This window comes from Meleagris gallopavo, chromosome 2 (genome assembly GCF_000146605.3).
Source record: "Meleagris gallopavo isolate NT-WF06-2002-E0010 breed Aviagen turkey brand Nicholas breeding stock chromosome 2, Turkey_5.1, whole genome shotgun sequence".
In the NCBI taxonomy this organism is placed as follows: Eukaryota; Metazoa; Chordata; class Aves; order Galliformes; family Phasianidae; genus Meleagris; species Meleagris gallopavo.
In genome coordinates, this window is record NC_015012.2 from 3,608,602 (window position 1) to 3,630,710 (window position 22,109).

A 22,109-nucleotide genomic window follows, 5' to 3' on the forward strand; every position below is an offset into this window, starting at 1 on the left:
CGCTGCGCTTCCCTCCCATCCCCTCCCATCCTTCGGGCCCCTTTCGAGGAGCCGTTCTCGCAGCGGCCCTCCTGTAGTCGCCCACGGCCAGGAGTTCCGTGGGGTGTCAGCCACGGCCTGTGGTTCGATATGGTGGTTTGGGTTCGGAGCTGTGGGGCTGTATGGCTCTGTCTGCGGTGGAAGGCTGCAGGCAGCATCAGTGAGCATTTGATCCGTCTGTACTCGGGAAATTCACCGATGGCTGAGAAAAATCAGTTGCCATTCGTTCCCTATGGGGAGGTGCTGAGAAACCCGCTGCCCGCAGGCTCGCCTGAGACAGGTTTAGGTTGGCATTTGGTGTATTCCGATTAGGAAACACCAGGAAAGTGATAAGTGAAGAAATGAGGTGGGGATTTCTGGCAGGCCTCTTGTGCTGCGTGGGAAAACGGAGCGACTTCGTGGGAAGTTCTGCTGGCAAATCTGAAAACGCGGCAAAGACTGGGAGGGAGCGGCAGGGCAGCGGGTGTGGGATCTGTGCAGGAAATAGCTCAACAGGAGCGCAGAGCTTTGGGAGAAAGATGGGAGAAGGAACTGAAGTGAACAACACGGACAGATTACCCAAATGATGAAACGGCGTTTCTCTCACCTGCTCTGACAGCAGGATCTGGCGCAGCTCCTTCTGGAGATCGATAAAGCGGTCGTGATAGATGGCCATGGACCACGGCTCCCTGAAGTAGCTGGTTAAAAAAGAAGAAATTTAGTTATCTCGTGAACCTCTCATTAACCGCTAATAAAGTATTTACCTGCTTTTTCGCCTTTATAAATGACAGTTCTGGACCCATCAGGATCGTTTGTTCGTGAAATGCCTCTCGCAACAGCATGGCCAATCAATTCTTTTAATGGATGTTCCTGATGTACAGCCAGCTCCAGTAATTACATTTAAAGTGGCTTAATTCAGAGCTGTGGCAAGACCCAGTGAAGAATCCTGATTTTATCAGAATTTAAAAGCCCGAAGACCTGTAAAGAACGGTGTCTCCATTATCTGTCCTCATTTGAGAAAAGCAGATTGCAGGATTAACTGAACTGCTGCATAAACAAATTAAATTTGTGTAGACAATGACACAAATGTTGTTCATCATTAAGGTTTCTGGATTAATAAAGGCCAGAAAAACAGGCCACCGCAGTGTTGCAATATGTTCCTTGCAGCAATGTGCTGAGGCTCAGTGGTAGTTACTGATGCTGTTACAGACGCTGTAAGGTTGGATGTGAGATTTGCTCGAGCTGAGCCCTGCTTCAGGTACCTTTCTTTGAAGCATGACATACTTGTAAGGAGCGGGCAGCAGGAGAAGAGGATATTCCCCAAATATTTAATCAAAGTTCCATTTCAGAAGAAAATCCTGTCCAACCCAAACCTTTAGCTCAGTGTTAGCATTAGAATGATCACACTGCGTTGTGTTTAAGTTGTTTACTGTGTCGCTGCTACCATCACCGGCACAGCACAACCAAAAAAACGTCCTTTTTTTGTGCACATCAGCATTCCCACATGTGGAGCTCCTTCCCTTCACCTGAAGAAGTGTGACCATCCGAGGCCATTCAAAGAAGTGCTCGGTGGAAACAATTCTCACTTCCTTTGCTGGCCCTGCATTTTCTTTCTTCCCCATTGGAATCACCTTTCTAAAGGAACACATGGTGCTTTGGAGGAAGCAGATCTGCATATGGCCCTTCACGTTTGTAATAATGAGAAAAGCCCATCTGAAGCCAAACCAACAAGTCGACTTTCCGAGGCTCGTTCTGAGTTTTATTGCCACTTCAGCAGCAGTCCCTCAGGGCAAGCCGGAGAAAGCTTGAAAGTATAATGCTCTTCAGTATACAAGCTGGAGCTGGCATGCTACCAACAGAGGCTCAAAGGCTCCTGGGCTATCATGAGAACGGCATCTGCCACATGTGTTTGCACCATTTAGTCTTTCATAACTTGCCAGAGTGATCAGGCTAAATATGTACAAGATGACAATGTTTGCCAGGAGCATAACGGGTTTTCAGACTCCTGGTCACTTCCTAACGGGGATCCCCTGCTGGCAGACTTTTATATCGGCGGAGGAGATCAGGGGAAGGAATTTGTAAGGAGATGGGATGAAATGGTCTCCTTTTGAAGACAATAAGTGACATCCTTTTTGTTGCTAGGAAGCTCCTCTTGCCTTTCACTGACAATCAGCGTTCTGCCTCATTTGTGATGTATAGCCTATACGAGATGAAAGGGAAGGAGAAAAATATTTAGTGGCATCCTTTACAAAAGACAGGGGATCTTCCTCTCGCGAAGGGATACAGCAGAACAAAAATGGATCAAGTTGGCCATTGCTAGCAAGCAGAAATGGAGTACGCGTGGAAATGCTTTCAGTCTGAAAGCTCCATTCTCCACTCTCCGTTTCATTTGCAGCTGCACACCTTTTGTCTCCCGGGGTCCATTCTGAAGCTGCCACACTCCGGTGATGGGGGAACCGGCCCCGACCTCCGGCCGTGCTCCCATCCTAAGGCAGGTGCAGCAGAGGGAGGACACATACGAAGAGCAGGGAATTCCAATGCCAGGGAGTGTGGAGAGGAAACTACTGAGATGGGTTGGGATGGAGCACACTAGAAGAACTGTCCCGTTTTGCCAAGTAAAGAGAAGATGCATCAATCTAGGGCTGGAAATTGGTGATGTTTCCTAATTTTACTAGCTTGCAGCTGTTGTTAACCTCTTATCAAACTGCTCTTTACACTTTCGAAATTCTGTGCTTTTAAAAGGAGGCATAAAAACATTGCGTTCTGCTCTGAGAGAAAATTATTGCTGACCCCGAGGAAAGGTCTATTGCATTTCTGCACACAAGACTATCCCACGTGTAATGCATTATGAAAAACAATTAAAAGGAAATTAAACCTGACTCACATCAGCAAATACACTGTGTAGAATGGTACGATCACGCCTCTGTAATTACTCGTTTATGACTTCAGAGCTCAGTCATTCATAATAGCTTGTGTAATTATTAATATGAATCAGCAATGTTGGACCACAGATCGGTGTGGTAGAATTCAGCTGACCAGCCTTTACTGATTTGGATGTGGGGTTTCTCGTTTGCAAGTCAGCTGCACTTTAGAAACCATATTAATATATAAAAAAGGAAAGTCACTTAAAAGGTTCTACCATTTACACTGATTTGCTATCAAAGCACAGCTTTACCAGGGTACCTCGGGGTCAGCATTTAATTCCAATGTGAAAAATAGCTATTAGTGCTTTGATATCCCTTCACATGTTCCTTTCTCCTTACGCTGTCCCTCTTTTCATTAAAAGCACATGTTTTTTCCTCTAATTAGGCTGCCAAGTGTACTGAGCAGCATTAGCCCCTCTCAGCCCTGCTCGCTACCTGCCACATTTTCTCTCTGCTTTTTTTCATCCCTGCAGAAAATAAGTCTCACTGTCTGCAGGATGAACAAAAGCCTAAGGTGGAATCCCTTCAATGTGATCTCAGTGTGCTAATGGTGTGGGACGTGGCCAACCCCAAAAAGCACTGCGTTGTAGTATTTCTCTTAATGAACAATCACCCTTCATTTTTGAAAGCCCTTTTTAAAGCCAGCCTATGTATGGAGCACGTATTTCATGCTTAATCGATGATTATTCCAGGCTGCAATAAAAATATGTCCTCACTTCGTCCTTTGAAAAATAGTACTGCACACATTGAATGCTCTTTTCCTTTTTCTTCAGTTATGTTGTGAGGTGCATTAGAGTTGAGTCATTAAACAGTGCAGTGTGGTTGCTTCTGCTTAAGCCCTCATTAATGACAGTGATCAGTAAATCGCTTTTAGCCTCATGTAAAGAGGACTATGATGTGTGAACTGAACTTAAGCAGAAAAAGCCAAGTGGGGAGGTGGCACTGAGGGATGCGGTCAGTGGGCATGGTGGGGATGGGTTGGTGGTTGGACTGGATGATCCTAGTCTTTTCCACCTTAATGATTCTATGATTCTACACATTAGCAAACATTTCAGACCAGCAGGAGTGGAAGAACATCCACACTAAACATGTTTTGAGATTTTTGCTGATCTCACTTGGACCACCTCTCACATAGTCCTATAGACAGGACACCAGAGTGCTGCTGGGGTTCATCTGAAAGACACTCAGCCTGTGTATGCTGAGATGGCTCTGGGATGCAGATTAAAGCAGAGTGAGTGCAGATGGCTAAAACACATTTCTGTAAGAACTAAATATAAATGCAGTATCAATAGAGCACTTTGTACCCTGTGTTTTGTGTTACTCAAAGCACTTTGCCACATCAATGCATTAGTCTACCACCATGCTTTACAATCTGTTGAATACCAGAAGTGCTTAATGTACAGCAGTTTACTAACTTCAGCATTACACGTAGAGTAAATGTGGTGAATAGAATCATCACAGAATCACAGAATGGCTGGGTTGGAAGGGACCTCAAAGCCCCCCCAGTTCCAACCCCTGCCGTGGGCTGGTTGCCCCCCACCAGCTCAGGCTGCCCAGGGCCCATCCAACCAGGCCTTGAGTAGCAACAAGAAAAGACTTCTGAAAAAGGATGGCTAAGCAACACAGCGCTTCAGAGGGTGCCTTTTAGAAACTGACCAGCTTAATCGTGCTGCCTCTACCAGGATTATGTATCACTGGCAGCCCAAACACACGTTGTTTCCTTCAGCACCGCGGCCTTTGCTGCACTCTCTGTCATGCAGTAGTGGTGCTCCTTTCCTCAGCAGCACTGTCCCTTCCTTGTTAACCCACATTTTCTGCAGGTCATAACTAAAAGACAAGTTCATTAATACAGTATTACAAATTTGGCGTTCATTAATGCCAAATGAAGCCTATACGAAGCGCTTCTATCTCATCCTAAAGGCACCATGCCACTGAGCATCCATTTGGAGCCTCTCCAATGATCTGTTTTGTACTCCAAATGCAGTAGAGGGATATTCCACTGCTCCGCAGACACGTTCCATAACTCAGCAACTGCCTTACAGGAGAATATAAAAGGGTATGATTGGTTGGTTGCATTCCCCCTTTGGGAAGCAAGTGTGGAGCACTGGTGACCAAAACCAAACCCACAAGCTTGAAATTAAAGAATATTTTGGAAGTTTTTCCATATCTCCTTCTTTTATCTGCTGCTGCAGTGGTGGGAGGGATTGGAAGGCTTTCAGAGAGTGTGGTACAGGGAACACTGGTATTAAACCTACTGGAATTTATGTTCTTTTCCCTTCAAGAAAAATTTTCCTTATCAGGAAAGAGCCTTGCTCTCAGGTGCTTAAATTCCATTTGAGCCTTTTCAAGATGCAATCTTATAGGGAATCAATAAAAACTACGGAAACTTCTTCCTGAAGTGGATTCCAAATCTAGGGAGTAACGCTGTTAAACAGTCAAGGACATAAAAGGTCCGTACACAGAACTCTCAGCTTTAGAATACTGCATCTTCGGTTCCCTTGGCTGTGCCTGCCCTGATAAGGGCATCTTAGCACTTCCCTGCTCAGGGACGCTGGGCTGCAGCCTTCTGGTAGTGTAGGGATAAGAGAGGAGACTTCTGTTGCTGCCCTGGGCCCTGCCAACTTGCCCAGCAGACCTTGGCATCCCATAAAGCAGCCAGGGGGGCTGAAGTGCATCCCCTTGTGATGCAGTTGGTACAGCCAGCTGTCTGACTGGTTGTGATCATCTTCTGGCTTAATGGCCTATTTTCTCAGCTGCTGTTTGCACAGCTACAAACAAAACATTGGCTCTTAATCTCATGTTTAGCTAAGGAACAGTTTGGGCTGCTCAGATACTCCTCTACACGGAGCTGTGGTACCTAACACATGGTAGAGTCAGGCTGCAGGAGCTTAGCTATAGGCAATTGTTATGACCCTGGTAGCACTTTTTTTAGCTAAGTGACTATGGAACTACAGTCAGATGATTTTATGCTGTTTTTACACTTATTTCTTGCTAGGTTCGTATATTCACAACCTTAAGTCTTTAAGGGTGGCAGTCTGTGAACCCACACAAGCAATATTGTGGTGACCGGGGGTAGTAGCAGTGGCCTTACAGATTAGGGGGTCTGGCATGGGATGGGTATGGGGCAGCATCACTGCAGGACCCTCCAGCAGAGGAAATGGAGAAGTGATCTTCATTGTCCATGGGGTCGTGGGGCACATTCTGCAGCTTTTAACAGTGTTGAACTCCTACTGAAATCAATGGAACTTTTCTCTCAATGCAAGGAAATATTATTTCTCTCCTTATTACCATTAGCGACAATTTAAGGCAAGGGTCACTCCTTGCAGTTAGCTGAATCTTGAGGGCCTGTTGTTAATGCTAATTTGAGAATGGCAACTGGCCCACTGTGGTCAGGAAATCCGGTATCATGGGGTTAACCTTCAGCCTTTATACCAAACACAAATCAGTGAGGAAATGCATTGCTAGGCGCAGTTTCTAATTATTTAAAAGACAATTTGCATGCTACATAGAAATAAATTGGCTCTCAGGTGACAGCTGTTGCATGGTGTCTTTCCCCAAAATACAGGCAGAAAGATGGGAGGAGGGAATGAATGTTTCAAACTGGCAAGTTCATAAGCTTAACTAACAAACTGCAACATTTTCAGTTTTGTTATTTTTTTCTTCACTAAGGGCACTTTATATCTTGATAGAAAATACTGTGAGTACAGGTGTAACGTGTAGTAGTATGTAGTTGTTTCTTTTTCTCCCCAAAGAAATTCAGCCTTTGCAGTCAGTGATGTAAGGTCATTATAGACCATGGGAATATCATCACCCAAAATGCTTTTTCTTCTTTTTATTACATGCAGAGAAATCACCGAATGCATTTTTTATTGTTCCATGCCAAAGGAACACCAGACACCACTTTCCAAGAAGCATCAAGATGATCTCCATCTCACAAGAGATGCCCAAACATTTTTCACTGTAATGATTTTCTAATGGACAGTCTTCCAACTACATTTGACATTCTATATTGTTGCATACTGTACATATATACGTACACTATATTGTATGGAATATAGTACTGTATTACACAGGACCTTGCCCAGCACCAGGTCCTGCTGTGCTCCCGGGACTTTTGGCCACTAAACGGTGCTGGCCAAGAGCAGAGAAGATCCAACCAGCCTTCTTCAGGAGATGATGGCCACTCCATTGAGCATCTAGGGCATCTGCTAAAGCTGCCCTTCTTGTCACTATCATGTTGACCAGCCTGCCTCATCCTTTTAGCAGATCATCACTGGAATCTCCATGTCTCTTGAGATTTTTTAAGAATCTTTGTGGATGTTTAGAAATTGATCTTACTTGTAATCCCCAATGAGCTTGCACGCTCCGCAGGGATGCTATCACGATCACGGCAGCAGGGGAGGCTGATAAATTCCTAATTGCTCTCATGAAGAACTAAGCTGTTCATTCAGAAAGCTTTATGTCTCATTTGTTCAAAATCTGTGTGGCTATCATGTGTAGGCAGGTGCAGCTGCACTGAGGTCCTTGGGCACATACAGCACATACAGCAACAAAGTGTAAGGGAGCAAATGATGCTTTGTCTGGAAAATACTGGCACTGGTGAGGCTGCACCTCGAGTGCTGCGCTCAGTGCTGGGCCCTCACTGCAAGAAAGACACCGAGGGCCTGCAGCGTGTCCAGAGAAGGGCAGCGGGGCTGTGAGGGGTCTGGGGCACAAATGTGGTGGGGAGCAGCTGAGGGAACTGGAGATGGTCAGTCTGTAGAAGAGAAGGCTCAGGGGAGACCTCGTGGCTCTCTGCAATGACCTGAAAGGAGGCTGTGTGAGGCAGGGTCGGCCTCTGCTCCCAGGGAACGGCCGTAGGACGAGAGGGGATGGCCTCACGTTGTGCCAGGGGAGGTTCGGGTTGGCTGTTAGGAACGATTCCTTCTCCAGAAGTGATTCTGCACTGCCACAGCTGCCCAGGGAGCAGTGGGGTCACCTGGGGGTGTCCCAGAGCCGTGGGGATGTGGCACTGAGGGACGTGGGCAGTGGGCAGTACTGGTGGAAGGTGGACAGTTGGACTGGATGATCTTAGTGGTCTTTTCAAGTGTTAATGATTCTGTGATTCTAAATCTCTGACAGCATTTGTGGTTCACTTTAAATATTAGCTCACAGATGTGCTTGCATATTGTAATACCGTGAGAAAGACTGATACCTTGCCACAACCTGAATATTGAGTTTCTTCCAGTGCTCAAAATATGTTAGCTGATCAGCACCAGCTGTGACAAGAAAATTATCTGCCATCTTAGCCCATATGTCATACAATTGTGTCACCTCCCTTCAATTTCTATTTAACACCTACTGACAGTAATACCGTTTCTGTGAACTTTACGTTTGCTCTGCGCCGTTCCTCTCTCGTAAAACAAAATCAACATTTTCTGTAAATCAGTGTGCCTCTCAGCAGAGGCATATTGGATTTCCTGAAGTGAAATCTGTAAAGAAGCATTTTTGTCCAAGAAAATTTTAAACTGCATTGTCAAGTTTGCATTCATCCCATCTTCCTATACAAGATGAGGAATAAAAAGAAATGAAGAAATAGGAAACATTTACAATGAAGAGAGATGGCAGGGATAGGGCTGTAAAACATCAGCTCACCCAGCCTCGGTGACGTACCACGTCCTTTTCAGGGGAGCTCGCCCTTTGAGCCGACAGCTGATACCACTGTTCTCAAAACACAGCATACAAACCAATCCTTTGTCATTAAGTGAAAGGCTTGATAGGATTCCCTCCCTCCCCCTGTTTCAGCAGACATTCTCATTTCTCTGTCCTCAGCCACATACAATGCCTTATCCATATTCTGGCAGAGCTTTTTGACACTGAACCAGCAGAAGGGCAAAACCTAGAGAAAGAGGCACGGGAATTTTGAGGCTCCTAACTCACTGTCTCAAGGTACCAGCTTCTTCATTCCTACAGAGCCATGTAACTATCAGCACATCAATGCAACTTAAACCTTCTGAGGAGTTTGATATCAATCTACAAATTCCCCCTTTTTTTTTGGATTAGCAAAGTGCTATGCTTTTTTTTTTTTCCTTGGACCACAACACATCCTTTACATCATAATGAAACATTATCTAAATAATATTGGTCAGTCTGAAAATTATAGTGCCTTTCTTCAAATCAGCTATAACCAAATCAAGCCCAGAGACTTTTAAGGCAGCTTTTGAACAGTTTTGTATCGTGATGAAAATTTCCTGTTTGGTTTTCTCTCTCTAAAGCAGTTTATGGAATGCAGTGCTTCACTTTTCTATCTGATAATTCATGCTCCCAAGTCAACATTTGTGAGGGATTTTTTTCCAAATGAAAATCAGACTAAGATGCATCAGCAGGTTCTCTACCACCTACTTCAATTACATGCTCAAAGAATTCTATCACATGAATGAAACTCAGAAGTTTTTTTTGCCAAACCCGAACTCGGAAGCACTGATTTTATCTAAGGCTTACGGAATAAACCAAGTTTGAGTTTTCAGGCCATGTATCTTTCAAGGTATGAAATCCTGCAGAAGTAGCAGAAGATTAAGTTTAGAGGCAAGCTAAAGAGTGTGACTGACATCATCTGTGATTTAGAACCTCCCTGGAAACATTTGGCTTGAAAATTTGATGTAAAGTCATTAATACACTGCCTTTGGAAAGTGACTTTTGAATATGAGTTCCTAGTAAATTAATCAGTTAATTAAAAAAAAAAAGATTCTTCAAATTCAGTTTAATGAGTTAAGCCTGCTGACTATGCTAAGCAGAAGTTACAATGATACTGAAATGTTCTTTCAGATGAAAGCTATTCAAGCAAATCACATCTCATTTTCTAAATAGATCTCAGAGACACAGTTCTTTCTAGGAAGGTCTTCAGGACTTGCATCATCAGTGATAGTTTTGCCAAATAATTGAAAAGATGTTTTAAAATCTATCTTGAGTTCCAAGGGAAAATAACTAGAAGATAAAGCGTAGTAAAAGAAAACCAGAAATTTTATGCAGAGTGCTAACTATGTCTTACCTGTAAAGGTCTGTGATCTGCCCTTCATTCCAGCGATAAAAAAGATCATTGAGAAGACGCTCATGCTGTCCATACAAGCAAATGTAGTTGGAAGCAGGAAAGGGCTCCTTTGAAAAGCAGGTGATGCTGTCTACCATACTGTATTTGTTGATGTGCATTCTGAAATAATTCCCATCTCTTGCTTTTCCGGTTACAATCTCTGTTCCCTGGAACAGGAAATAAAAGGAAAGCTGGAGAGATGGAGTTATTACGTGGCCTGGCATATGGCCAGCACCAGCTAAGGTTTTCTTTCTGATATTTGCCATTTCTCAAAATCCCAAACCTTTCAAACCAAGAATATCCGTTCCTTGTAACACAGTTTATACAACAAGGTCCCATGCTTTGGACACAAAGGTTTTCTGTATGGTTTAGACCTTGGCTAGCTGCATAGAAGCTGTGAAGCATACAACTGAGAGGACAGCACAGGCTTTGGTTGCCCATGCCTGTGTGGCATTTGAGGCACCTAAGGATATCTGAGACATTCAGACCACATTGGCAGTTATGACACAGGACACATGGAAGACTTGTGACCTTATGGAGCAGCAGCTGGAGGCCAGGAGGGGCAACACTTAGATGCCTGTGTTTAGGCAACTGAATGGAACCCTGTTCACCCTCATTTATTATATGGTGTCTATATGACTGCATATACCTGGCTTATCATAACTCAGTCTAAGATAACATCCTAATGAACAAAGAACACACTGCTATACTCTCTCCAGATTTAAAAGTATAGCCATATATATGTGTGTATACGGGCAGTATATGTGCAGAGTCCAAATTTATGGCACACTGTGGAAGCTCTATGACTGTAGTTGATAGTAACACATTACTCAGTTACAAGCAAGCTTCAGTGTTATACACAATGTTGTCACACACCAATCAAACATTTTGGGCTTTGTAGAGAAGTGTTTGAGTAGTCCAAGGTGTGATGTATTGGAACAGTCTGCCAGCAATAAAAATTACCACCGAGATAGACTCTGCCCTGTTCTAAAACAGAACTTTAAATTTTATAAATGGCCACCCACTAAGCAGGGCTCCACCTCTTCAGGCGTTTCCTTCAGGCCCATGTTTTACACTTTTTGTTTCTGTTTGGAGTTGTTTCCATTGACTCCCTCTTGCCAGTTTAAAGAGGGTTGCTGACTGTTGCTAACACTATAATAGTGGCCCTGAGTGACAGTTTATGGGCACGGTGGTAATGGGTTGACAGTTGGACTGGATGATCTTAGAGGTCTTTTCCAACCTTAGTGATTCTATGATAATATCCAGAAAAGAATAGTAGTGTTGGATGGTTATGGTCAAACAGTAGCATTTAGTTTCAGCGAGTTAAATCAATTACTTAATAAAAGACAAAAATGTAAAAATGTGTCTCAAACCAAACATTGCAGTGGGATGATCAAATAGCTTGAGGCTATTTTCTAATGCTGTATTCGTGTTTCAGTTTGATTCATCTTTAAACCTGTTGCTAGGCTGCAGTAACCTTTGTTATTTCCGTATCTCTCAGCTAATCCATTTCGCTAGCTTCACTTACTACTTTCCTAGGAAATTATTTTAGGATTTACATGAAGGAGTAGCTTTAAAGGTATTCCATTTTCAGACAATGGGAAATGGAAGGTAGAGCAAGAGAATCCTTCTCACATTCTAGCAGTTTGGTGTGACAAAAATCAATGTTTCCTCTCTCTAACAGTTCCATTTGGCTCCTAATATGAGCTGCTTTGGACAGCTCATGTTGGATCTGCGAAGCTGGAAAACAAAGTGAGCCATGCTTTGATCTCCACTCCCTCAGCCACCCAAAAGCATGGACTTCATTGTAAAATATTTCTTTCTACGGACTACTGCTATCTAAGTTTTAAAATGAACATCAGCCTAGTCTTTTGAAAGACACTCTGTAACACTCTGTACTATATACTATATGGCCTTGGGGTGGAAATCTCTGAGGAAAAAGGTATAATCTGTATGAAATAGAGGCTTGACTAGGTGCATGGCCCTTTCTGGTTTTAAAATATGTGAATCTAGACTTCTTGTTTCATAAATAGATTCCCCAGGAAGAAAAGCATCTCTGCATTTGTGTCACAGGAAAATCTCCTGTGTAACTTAAGTATGTCAAGTGCTTCCCTCTTTTCTGCTCAGAGAACGAAGACTCTTACTGTAGCACTGTTTTCTAGCAGCAAAGTACAGAGCATCCCTTCTGCAAATTATTCTTTTCCTACTAATATAGAAATCAGCAGAGTTCCACTGATAGACTGTGATGTTTTGTTGTCTGTATGCATTCATGGCATCTTATTGCAGGGAGGAAAGAGTGAGATTTCAGTGATGCTCATGCTATTCTATCTCCTGTTTATAAAAATTATGTATCTCTTGAGAAAGCCAAATATCTGAAAGGATGGAAATGAACATCTAAGAGGTCCAGCTTTTGTGCTGTTCACCAGCTGTTCACCTGCTTTATATGATACATCCTGGCTTAGCAGACTCTGGATTAGTTCTTATGCACATATCACCACTATCTTGATACATGTTAACTATATACTAAGAATTTCAGAAGCAATGTATTCCATCAAGAAAAATCAAGAGAAAAAAAGTCATCCTGTTGTGGATGCCCCATCCCTGCAGGCATTCAAGGCCAGGCTGGATGTGGCTCTGGGCAGCCTGGTCTGCTGGTTGGCGACCCTGCACACAGCAGGGGGTTGGAAGCAGATGAGCATTGTGGTCCTTTGCAACCCAGGCATTCTGTGATTCTATGAAAAAGTCAGCGCTGAAGAAAAACAAACATTGTAGCATCCCAACAGCGTGCTGAGAGAAATGAGTCTGGAGGCAGATGGGCTCCATTCCGAGCCACCAATTCTGACAAAGGTGTCAAGGAGTTGAGCTGCAGTGCCACATCAGGGAGCTGTCTGAATCTGAACTGCTCCAAATAGTGAGAAAGAGCTCAGAGCATTAAGGCTCAATGACTATTTCTGCCTTCAAGGACAAATAAACCCCTAGGTTTTGGTTGATTTCATGGCAAAAGAAATAAGAACTGCAGTAAAATTGATCAGATATTCATATTCTACGTCTGAAACATTTACACTGAAATAAATACCATTTACATTGAAATAAATTAATAATTGAATTAAATAATCACAGATTGTGGTTTGTTACATTATAGACTTTACTGATGACTCCCAGCTCCAGAAGGGAGCTAAATACATACTTAAACCCATCCTTACTCTATTTATTTATTTTTAATATACATGGTATCTTATGCATGTTCCTGAATAGGAGCATTTTTCCAACAGAGGTAGAAGAAAAAAAAAAAGAAGGAAAAGGTAAATAACATAACTTACGTGATCAGACAGTGCAAGTACTAAGTCCAGGCGGATGGGGACTTCTGGTTTGGAAATGTGCAAGTAATTATAGCCTCTGGGAAGAACACCTCCTGCCATAAATGAAAAGATGAGGTTTACTCAGTTGTAAACAAAACCAAAGTATTTCTCACTCTCCTAAATATATATTTTAACTAAGTGGCTAAAGAGGAAAAATTATTTTGTTTTGTGGCCTCACGTTCTGTAGTACTGTTACACATAGTGGTGCAACAGCCACATGAAAGCGTAACTTTGTGTATTATTAGGAAAAAACCTTCAGCATAAGTCTTTTTTTCTCCTCAACTCCTAGTCAGGACTATGGAGCTAAAGACAGGTGAAGAACGGTAAGTATTGGGGTATATTTAATATTTAATATACAACTCTTGTAAATAGTTCATCCCACCTGAGATACCTCTCAACAGACAGCATCAGTCATTTTTTCAGGATGCTGCTGTTCCCCTCACTTGAAAATAGAAGTCTAGCACAGATTAGGCAGAGCTTTTAAATGTCTTGAGCTAGGTGATGACAAGGAGAAATGGATCCTTCCATGCACAAACTATACAGGGAGCTCTGATGACTTCACTGCCATTAGGCAGCTACTGAAGTGAAATGGACCTACCTGCACTACATAACAGCAAAAAGACCAGTGAGGGTATGAAAGTATGACTGAACTCCATTTTCACATACCTTGAATTTTACATCCCTTGTACATGGGGATGAGGCTATCCGTGCCTTCTGATGGCTTCGAAAAGGGCTGAGGGGTTGGATCAAAGAGACTCAACATAGATGCAGCAAGTTCAAAGCCAATCTCCCTTGAATTGAAGTTGCTGTGTGTCCATTCATCTGCATAATATCTCCTGGAGTACTTTGTTAAAGGACCTGCAGCCCTGATACTGACATCATTAGTGTGGAATTCAGTATCAATCACAAGCTTTCCGTCAAAAACAAGGCAAGCATCATTAATTGCCTTGAAGGTCTCATAATCCACTCTCTTGTAGGCAAAGCTGAAAAATGCCTAAGAAGAAATGTAAGCAAGCGCAGGTTATTAAGCATTAGTTACTAATTTCATAAATAAAACCCTATGCTTCATTCTGAATGTTATTTATTTCAGAAAACAAGAACATGAAATACAGTTTGATTTTATTCACAGATAAATCCTTCTGATCCAATATTTATAGCTATGAGAATGAAAGCTATAAATATTGGATTAGAAGAGGAGAATTACTAAACCAGACTCATTTTCTTCTGGTTAAGTAGATGAATTTTATTTCAAAAACTCTAATGTTACGTATGTCAAATAGCCACAGTGGATGCACACGTTTTAGCATTGAATTCTTTATAAAGTTGTTTTTCTTCTTTCAAATGCTGAAGCTAGATTGAAAAACTAAGTAATGGAAAAAGTACAACATACTTTGTATTTTAGCAGGATAACCATATGTTACAAATATTTTTCAAACTGTTATGCCTAACTGTTTACCAGCAAACTGTGCTACCATGGCTACTGGCACAGAGATATTCAATGAAATCAAAAGATACGACATTCAAATTGTTCAGAAGAGATGTCATGCGCATCCAAAATATTGAATTGAAGCCAGTGGAAGCAGTGGAGGCCAAGAAGATTGTGAGAGGTATTAAGAGATTGAGTATTTACATGAAAAGGAAAGCATTCACATTTATTATGCTTCAAATTTTGTAGAGTGCATTCAAACTCTGCCAGGACCAAAACACATCTCTTAACTATTCCAGACCTGGATAATGGTTGCTTTAGGAGGCAGATTGCTCAGCACATCCTTACTGCTCTCAGACATATGGCACAGGTGTGGATGGACATCAAACGGACCCATTGATCAGCTGGGACAGCCCAGAGGAGACTCTGTCTAAATTAAATCCTTGGTCCATTTGGCAGGCCATTTCTGAAGCTGGTCATAAACAGAGCTGATGGATATTCAGCACATTTTAGTTTGTGGAACGAAAAGAGACACGACTTCCATTCTTTGTAAACACCAGCTCGCTGTCCTACTGCTCAGCTTATAGAAGTGGCCCTGAGGTAGGGATTTATCCAGAGCAGCAGCTACCGAGGCCGTGAGCTCGCCTTCCCCACAGGAGATTTCAAGGGCATTGAAAGAAAATAGCCTTAAATCCCTAAATTCCTCCTCTTGGTCTCAAAGAAAAAGCTAGTGATAATTCCCTCCTTTTGTCCTCCTGTGGCATCTGCCTACACCCTCTCCTGGGACGCCAGCGAGCAGATGAGCCCTCCAGTCCCCCAAATGGGAGCTGAGGCAGCACTGCTATGTCAGGCAGCACAAAGCAGGCATGCTGGAAGCAGTCTCATCTGAGACGTGAGGTGCTGGCATGGAGCAGATGTGCACGCAGCACGTCCTGCAAAATGTACTGGATGCCCAAGGAGCTGCTTTGAAACCCAACGTGGGGCGAGAGAGAAGGCTGTGGGGTGTGCTAGCCCCCCTCCTTCTGTCTGCACGTTCTGCCCGGCTCTCTGCATCAATAACAGCAGGTTTCAAACCCAGCTAGAATTGTGCACCATTGCTGGTGCAGAAGGAATGAGGTGCAGGGAAGCGAGGCTGGGTCGCTGCAGCTGGAGCTGGTGCACGAATCCAGCCAAGCTCTACCCCACGCCTCCACCTCTGACACAAAGCATCAGAGACAACAGAAGTGCAAGAAGCTGCAAGCAGGTCTTCACAGGTGGCTCTTACAAAGGATAAACCGATAGCTGGCTGGTCCCCAAAATAGTATAAAAGAAGGGCAGAGAGTGGGTACTGAGGGTTAAAAGTGGTAAGAATGACAAGATATGCTTTGAACAAGATCAGATAGTCTGCAAAGGGAACAGATGAAGACTGACCATCTTGTTGCTGCAATATATATTGTGGAGCTCCAGAGCCTTTAAAAGGAGCTTTCCCCTTCATCAGTGCCCTCAGCTTTTAAAATGATTACACGACAACAAATGCTCCTGTCCAGCACCAAGAAATATTACTGCACAAGCTGACAAAAGGGTGAAAGAAGTCATCAGATGAGCGTGCATTACCTTAGTGCCTTCATCTTGAACAGCCTGGGATATACATCAGAGTAAGCAGCGTCAGTAATCTGTCTGTTGTTTATAGGCAGCCTCGGGGAGGCTGTGGTTGTGACCCAGGTAAAGGTATTACCCAATTAGACCACCAAGGAGCTGTGGACTGAATGCAAGCATCAGATGCTCATGGCTGGGAGGAAAGGCACAGGAGTGGGAAGCCAAGAATCACAGAATCATTAAGGTTAGAAAAAACCACTAAGATATCTAGTCCAACCCATCCCCACCATGCCCACTAAGCCACTGGTTAGGTAGGCAGTAGCAGAGGAGCCATAGGCTCTGTGGTTTTTTTGTATATAAACCAGGTAATGAGCACTGCATAGTTAATGCCTTACCATCTAGTAGATCCCAAAGCAGGGAAGCTCTGCCTGGTGTCCTGCCTGCTGACAGGGAGTGGAGGGAGGGGACTGCTGCAGCCTCCAGGCTGGGAGCCATCTGTCAGCCTGAGAGGGGAGGGAGGGAGGAAGGCTGCTGCCTTCAGGAAAGAGATTTTCTCCTGTTGTTTTTCTCCTGCAGGACCCAACAAATTAAGACCCTAAAAACTGCCAATCAACAGTTGATAATGGCTCAAATCCCAAAAGGTCCAGCGTGGCTGTAGGACTGATTCCTGCACAGCCTGCTTCTAGTGGAGGCTGTTCTGGACCTCCCGTCCTCATTGGAGCTCGTCCTTCCAGGTGGCTGGGGGCCTTGCAAGGCAGCTGAGCTGGATTTGTAGAACAGAGAGATCCTGGCATCATAAGGGACTGCACATCCCTTATCTTTGAGGCCATGAAGGATAGGCAAGCAGCACAAAAGAGCAAGAGAAACAAATCAGAAGATAATGAGAGGCTTGAAAGAATTGGACAGGCCACATGGGAAAGGTGATGGAGAAGAGGTATGGATTTGTGAATGGATATTAAAGCTACAGGAACCAGATTCACATATCCATGGAACAATAAAAATAGGGATTTCAGGGAAGGAAGGGACAAAATGAAGTGCTGTGTACGAGGGCAGAGCAAAAGGAATGTCACTGCTGACGTGGTGACCAAAGCCAGGTGACAACCAGTGGATGAAAGACTTATGCAAGGTCTTTACCTCCTTTAGGAAGGGCTTAGCGATCTCCACATTGAAAAGAAAAGGACTAGGAAAAAAAAAACAAACCTACAGTGTGTGACTTTCCAGCTCAGGGGAGCTGTCTGGGAGTAGCACATGGTCCTTCCTTCCCAGATCTACAGCCCTTATTACACAGAGGAGCAGCCAGTGCAGTGAGGATGTGCTGCAAGGGCCATAGGGCTTCCCGTGGACACACGTTTTGAAATGACTCTACCAGAGGCTCACTCAGATCAGCCCAGTGATGAAAACCAGCACTAGTTTCCCCATTAGGAAAGGTTAAAAACTGTCCCATATCTCACAGGAGCACCATACGTGCGAGTGCGTGTGTAATTTACCTAGATAAGCTATCAATACTGTAGATGAACAAAAATGCAGTCAGTAATGCGGAGGGAGAAAAATCTGTTTAAAATGTATTTCAGTAAATACGTAGTAGGCCTCGATCCTAACACTCTTGGCTGCTAGTTTGATTTAATGACATCTTAATCGTATGCACATAACTATAGACAGGAGTTACTGTACACATTTAAATAATAAAAGGATTTCTAAAATGATGTAGAAAATGAATTAAGAGCATTTGTCACTCAACAGCAAGCAACTGCTGGTGAGTCGGCTGACTAAAATACATTTAAATCCAAATCAGTCGGGGAATTAACAGTAGTATTATTTGGATTTTTGCACAAAACAATCCTTCAGGCTAACAATTGAATGTTAATTCTTCTGGAGACAATGAGAAAATAGATAAACCGGCAAGGGACTATCAGGATTTGACGGCCTTTGTCTTAAAAAGCAGACTGAAGGAAATACAATGAAAGCATATACTTACTGAGCACTGCAATTGGAACGGTTTTCTATTAGTAGTGAAAGCAGCGCGTGTGATGAGGTCTGGGTCGTCGCCTTTGCTCCACTGTGCCAGGATACTGTCATAATAAACAGACACGCCAGCCTCTGACAGTGCCTCCTGAACAGCACTTTCGATTTCGTTGTTGTTAAGGCAAGTAACGTTTGAGCTGAGTGGAGGCTGCACGAGATGGATGCGAGGACCATCGATTCCCAGAGATAAGAAGGTTTCTACCGTGGTGTAAATGTCAATTGTATTCCCATAGACAATGATGTTCCCTAAGGGGAAAAAAAAGGAAAGATGTCTAAGATGCACAATGAAAACCTTATTAGTGTAACTCAGATGATAATAACACGAAATTGCTCTCTTTGACCCTCTTATTTCTCTGATGCTATGAAGCAAACAATGTTACTTAGCAACAGTAGCTAAGATAATTTAGTGAAGAATCTGTACAAAACATCCCACAAAGTAGGCAAGTACTTAACACAGAAGTATGACATTCATTCTGACCCTGTAATTTGAAATTATTCTGATTGAAAATCCTCTGGGGCCAAAAAAAAAAGAAAAAAAAAAAAAAGAAAAAAAACCCACCACGTTCTATTTTGTTCTCCTCTTCCTCCTCAATTTTGCTTACATTCAAAGCACTTAGTGGGCAGGCAGGGCAACAGGAGCAAATTCAATACATAGTGCAGAAAAAAGGGTAGTGGAACTGGGAAAGAGCAAGTTGGACGAGACAAGCTGTTGTGCAGCGCAGGAGATTGCTGGCACTGTTGCTTCCTTTTGTAAAAGCTCTGTCTGCAAACAAGGGACCTGGCATAGATCAGAGTGCTTGTGTGCTTTATGTAAGAATGTTTAATATAAAACACAGTTTTCAGGGCCTGAAAACTGCTCCTTTCCTCCCTGTTCCCTCTGTTCCCTTGCTCCAAAGAGAAAGCATCTTTCTGCCCTCTGATCCCCTCTGCCTTCAAGTAAGCCATGCAAAATGCCACAGCTCTTGCAGGATGGCCTGAGAATTCCTTTCCTGCTGGGAATGAGAAGTGCTTACCAAAGGCCCAGCCTAGCAAAGGGTTACTCTGAGTGTAAGGCATGTGAGCCTGGCCAGCACAGAGATCATCACCATTTGGCAGAGCCGCTCTCTTCAGGGAGAAGTTTGGTGATTGCATTACACGTTGGCATTTCTGTATATACGAGATCAGATTCAAGCCCGGCATTTCTCAAGGAAAATTAAAATTCTGTTTTATATGGTAATATTAAATACAATTACATTACATTAAGGAAAGCAATGTTCCTTGGCTGACCTCTTGTAAATCAACAATTTGCAGTTTCTGCTTATGACAATATTAGGGGCTTTTTAGATTACAGCACTGGTAGTCTAGGAACTACCGATATTCATTACGGACTGAAATTATGTTGACTGGACAGATAGCGATTCCTCAGGATGCTTTTATTATTTAACTACATGAACATGTATCTATCTGTGAGTAAACATAATCATCCTCCATGGAAAAAAGCAGTCATAAATAAAGATCGTTAGCGTGGTTTTATCATTTATTACTCGAATGTCAGAGTTCTGCTGCAGAGCAGGCTCGTTCATTTTCCACAAGTGGAAGCACAAGATTTCAGTGATCCCAGGATGACCCGAATCTTTTTAGTTTGCAGAAACTAAAGAAGAAAACGTTATGTTAGCCAAAGCATCGGCAGCTCTGGTTGTTGATTCGAATGCTGGAATTTTAATTTGATAGTATTCCTACAACATGCTTTTAATAAGGCAGTAAACTGTGTTTAGGTAAAGAGGAAAAATAATTGCTCCATTTTGGGCCATTAAAGCAGTTTTGTTTCTTTCTTTACTCCCATCCTACTTTTTATTTCCGTGGAAAGTGCGGCGCTAATAGGAGATGAATTTCAATTAGTTACAATTACAGTTTTAATAGGTTACACGCACGAGACAGCTGGGTTTCATCAGAGAACCACAGCCCCAGGAATAGGGCTGGTGCTCACCCTGCTCCAGCCCCAGGCAGCAGGAGCCACCAGGCACCTCTTTGCTCCCGTGAGGAGAGCGTGGTGGAAGGAAGGTGGCAGTGCCATGGAGACTGCAGACTGCTTTTGGTACAAGTAACAGATGAGTGAAAGGAGGATGCAGCAAGAGAAAGGTATATGGAAAAAAACTAGCTATCCAGCAGCCCTGTGGGCTGGGCTCATTGGGAGCTGTGGGTTTAGCATATTGTTAAAGACAGGATAGTGCCTAATTAAGATATCCACCTTTACATCACGCCAAAAGCCAGCAGCAGTACTGAAATTATTAATACTAATTTAGTAATAGTAAAGGTGCCTCGGTCCCAAAGGAGATGAAGTGCCAGACCTCCCTTTCACCTGAGCAGTGATCGTCCCACTTGCCTTGCATCCTGGACTTTGGTTCCTTCCATTTCTGGCATTTCTAGGGGCAGGACTGGGCAACACAGAGTTTTATATGAAGGATGAGCAGTAACAAATAGGGAAAACTAACCACCTCATCTGTTCATACACACGCAGCTGTGCCTGTCAGCTGGACACCACCTAAAGCCACGCAGACTGCTCTAGTGACATACTTGAGGCTGGGAAGCTGTCTGAAGAAAACGTGAGCTGAGACATCACGATGTTTACTGTCTCCTGTCCTGATCACAGTGATAAAGAAACCTCTAGTGTCTCAAGAACTTTTAAAAGCCTGCCAAGCAGGACATGAACGTAGCAGACCACAGCTATCCATTTTCATTAGTCTATTCTCTGCTGAGGAAGCCAGGCCAGCTATATTTTCAGGAAACTCCTGGTTTTGCTTCCAAGAGCTTTCCTGCTCTGCACTCTTCCCTGACTCCAGTCTGGCACCACGAAGACATGATGGGTGAATTCATTTACTGTTTGATCTCCTTTCAGTTGTGGAAAGGATTTAACTTGGAATTCTGGGTGACTCTAGGTATTTTCTACAGCGTTCAGTGAATATATGATCAGTGTGCACATGAACAGATATAATGGACAAATATATGACCTTAAGAGTTAGAAAGACAATACAGAGAGACTGCAGTTCTATGTGAAAAGCTGTAAACTGATGTAATGGAACACAAAGATGACAGAAAAGGAAAAAAAAAAAAAAATCTGATTTAGATCTGTTTTCTTTGTGTTACGCCTCAAATCTAAATGTTCATCTATAAGAGAAAAACACACTCTCTAATTAAATTATTATTTAATTGTCTAATTAATGATGCCAACCAGCTTTGCGTTTGGGACTCATTTTGTTTTATATAATAATTACAGATGATTAATCTATCTCAAGCTTTTTTTTTTTCCTCAATAAATATGCTGGGTATCAAAAATGACAACAAATTGTAAATTAATCTGGAAAACAAAGCACAGCAGATGAAAGACTTTGTTCTAATTAACTGAGCATCAATTATACCATGGAGTTAAGGAAACAATAAGCCTAAAGAATATTTCTGCAAGCGTGTATGTGTTTACCAAAACCCTTACCTTCTGAGTTGATAAAATTTTCCTTCAGCCATTCCATTGCCTTTAAGCAGTCCTGATCATCATTGAGAGTAAAATGATTGGAAGGGATTTTCCCTGTGTATCTTTGTGGCCATTTACTAAGAACTTCTCTAGTAGTTGTGAGTTTACTGATATCTGCTCCAGTGGGGGACAGGACCTGGAACAAATGGGTGAATGAATAGATATATATGACATATATCTTCAACTACTATTAAGATTTTTTTTTTTTAAATAA

At 42.9% G+C, this 22,109-nt stretch overlaps 1 protein-coding gene across 3 annotated transcripts in view; it reads right to left on the minus strand.

Annotated features, from left to right (window-relative positions):
* Window positions 1-6: 6 nt before the first annotated feature.
* The window catches only part of CFAP61 (cilia and flagella associated protein 61), a 93,149-nt gene continuing 71,046 nt past the window's right edge, over window positions 7-22,109 (minus strand). For all 3 annotated transcript variants that reach the window (XM_019612506.1, XM_010706407.3, XM_019612507.2), the window contains exons 20-25: window positions 21,857-22,031; window positions 18,344-18,636; window positions 14,034-14,361; window positions 13,329-13,420; window positions 9,970-10,175; window positions 7-716 (exon numbers count right to left, since the gene is read on the minus strand). In XM_019612506.1, the coding sequence (XP_019468051.1) occupies window positions 197-716; window positions 9,970-10,175; window positions 13,329-13,420; window positions 14,034-14,361; window positions 18,344-18,636; window positions 21,857-22,031 (1,614 nt within the window). In that variant the 3' untranslated portion in view covers window positions 7-196. The remainder of the gene's footprint in view (window positions 717-9,969; window positions 10,176-13,328; window positions 13,421-14,033; window positions 14,362-18,343; window positions 18,637-21,856; window positions 22,032-22,109) is intronic.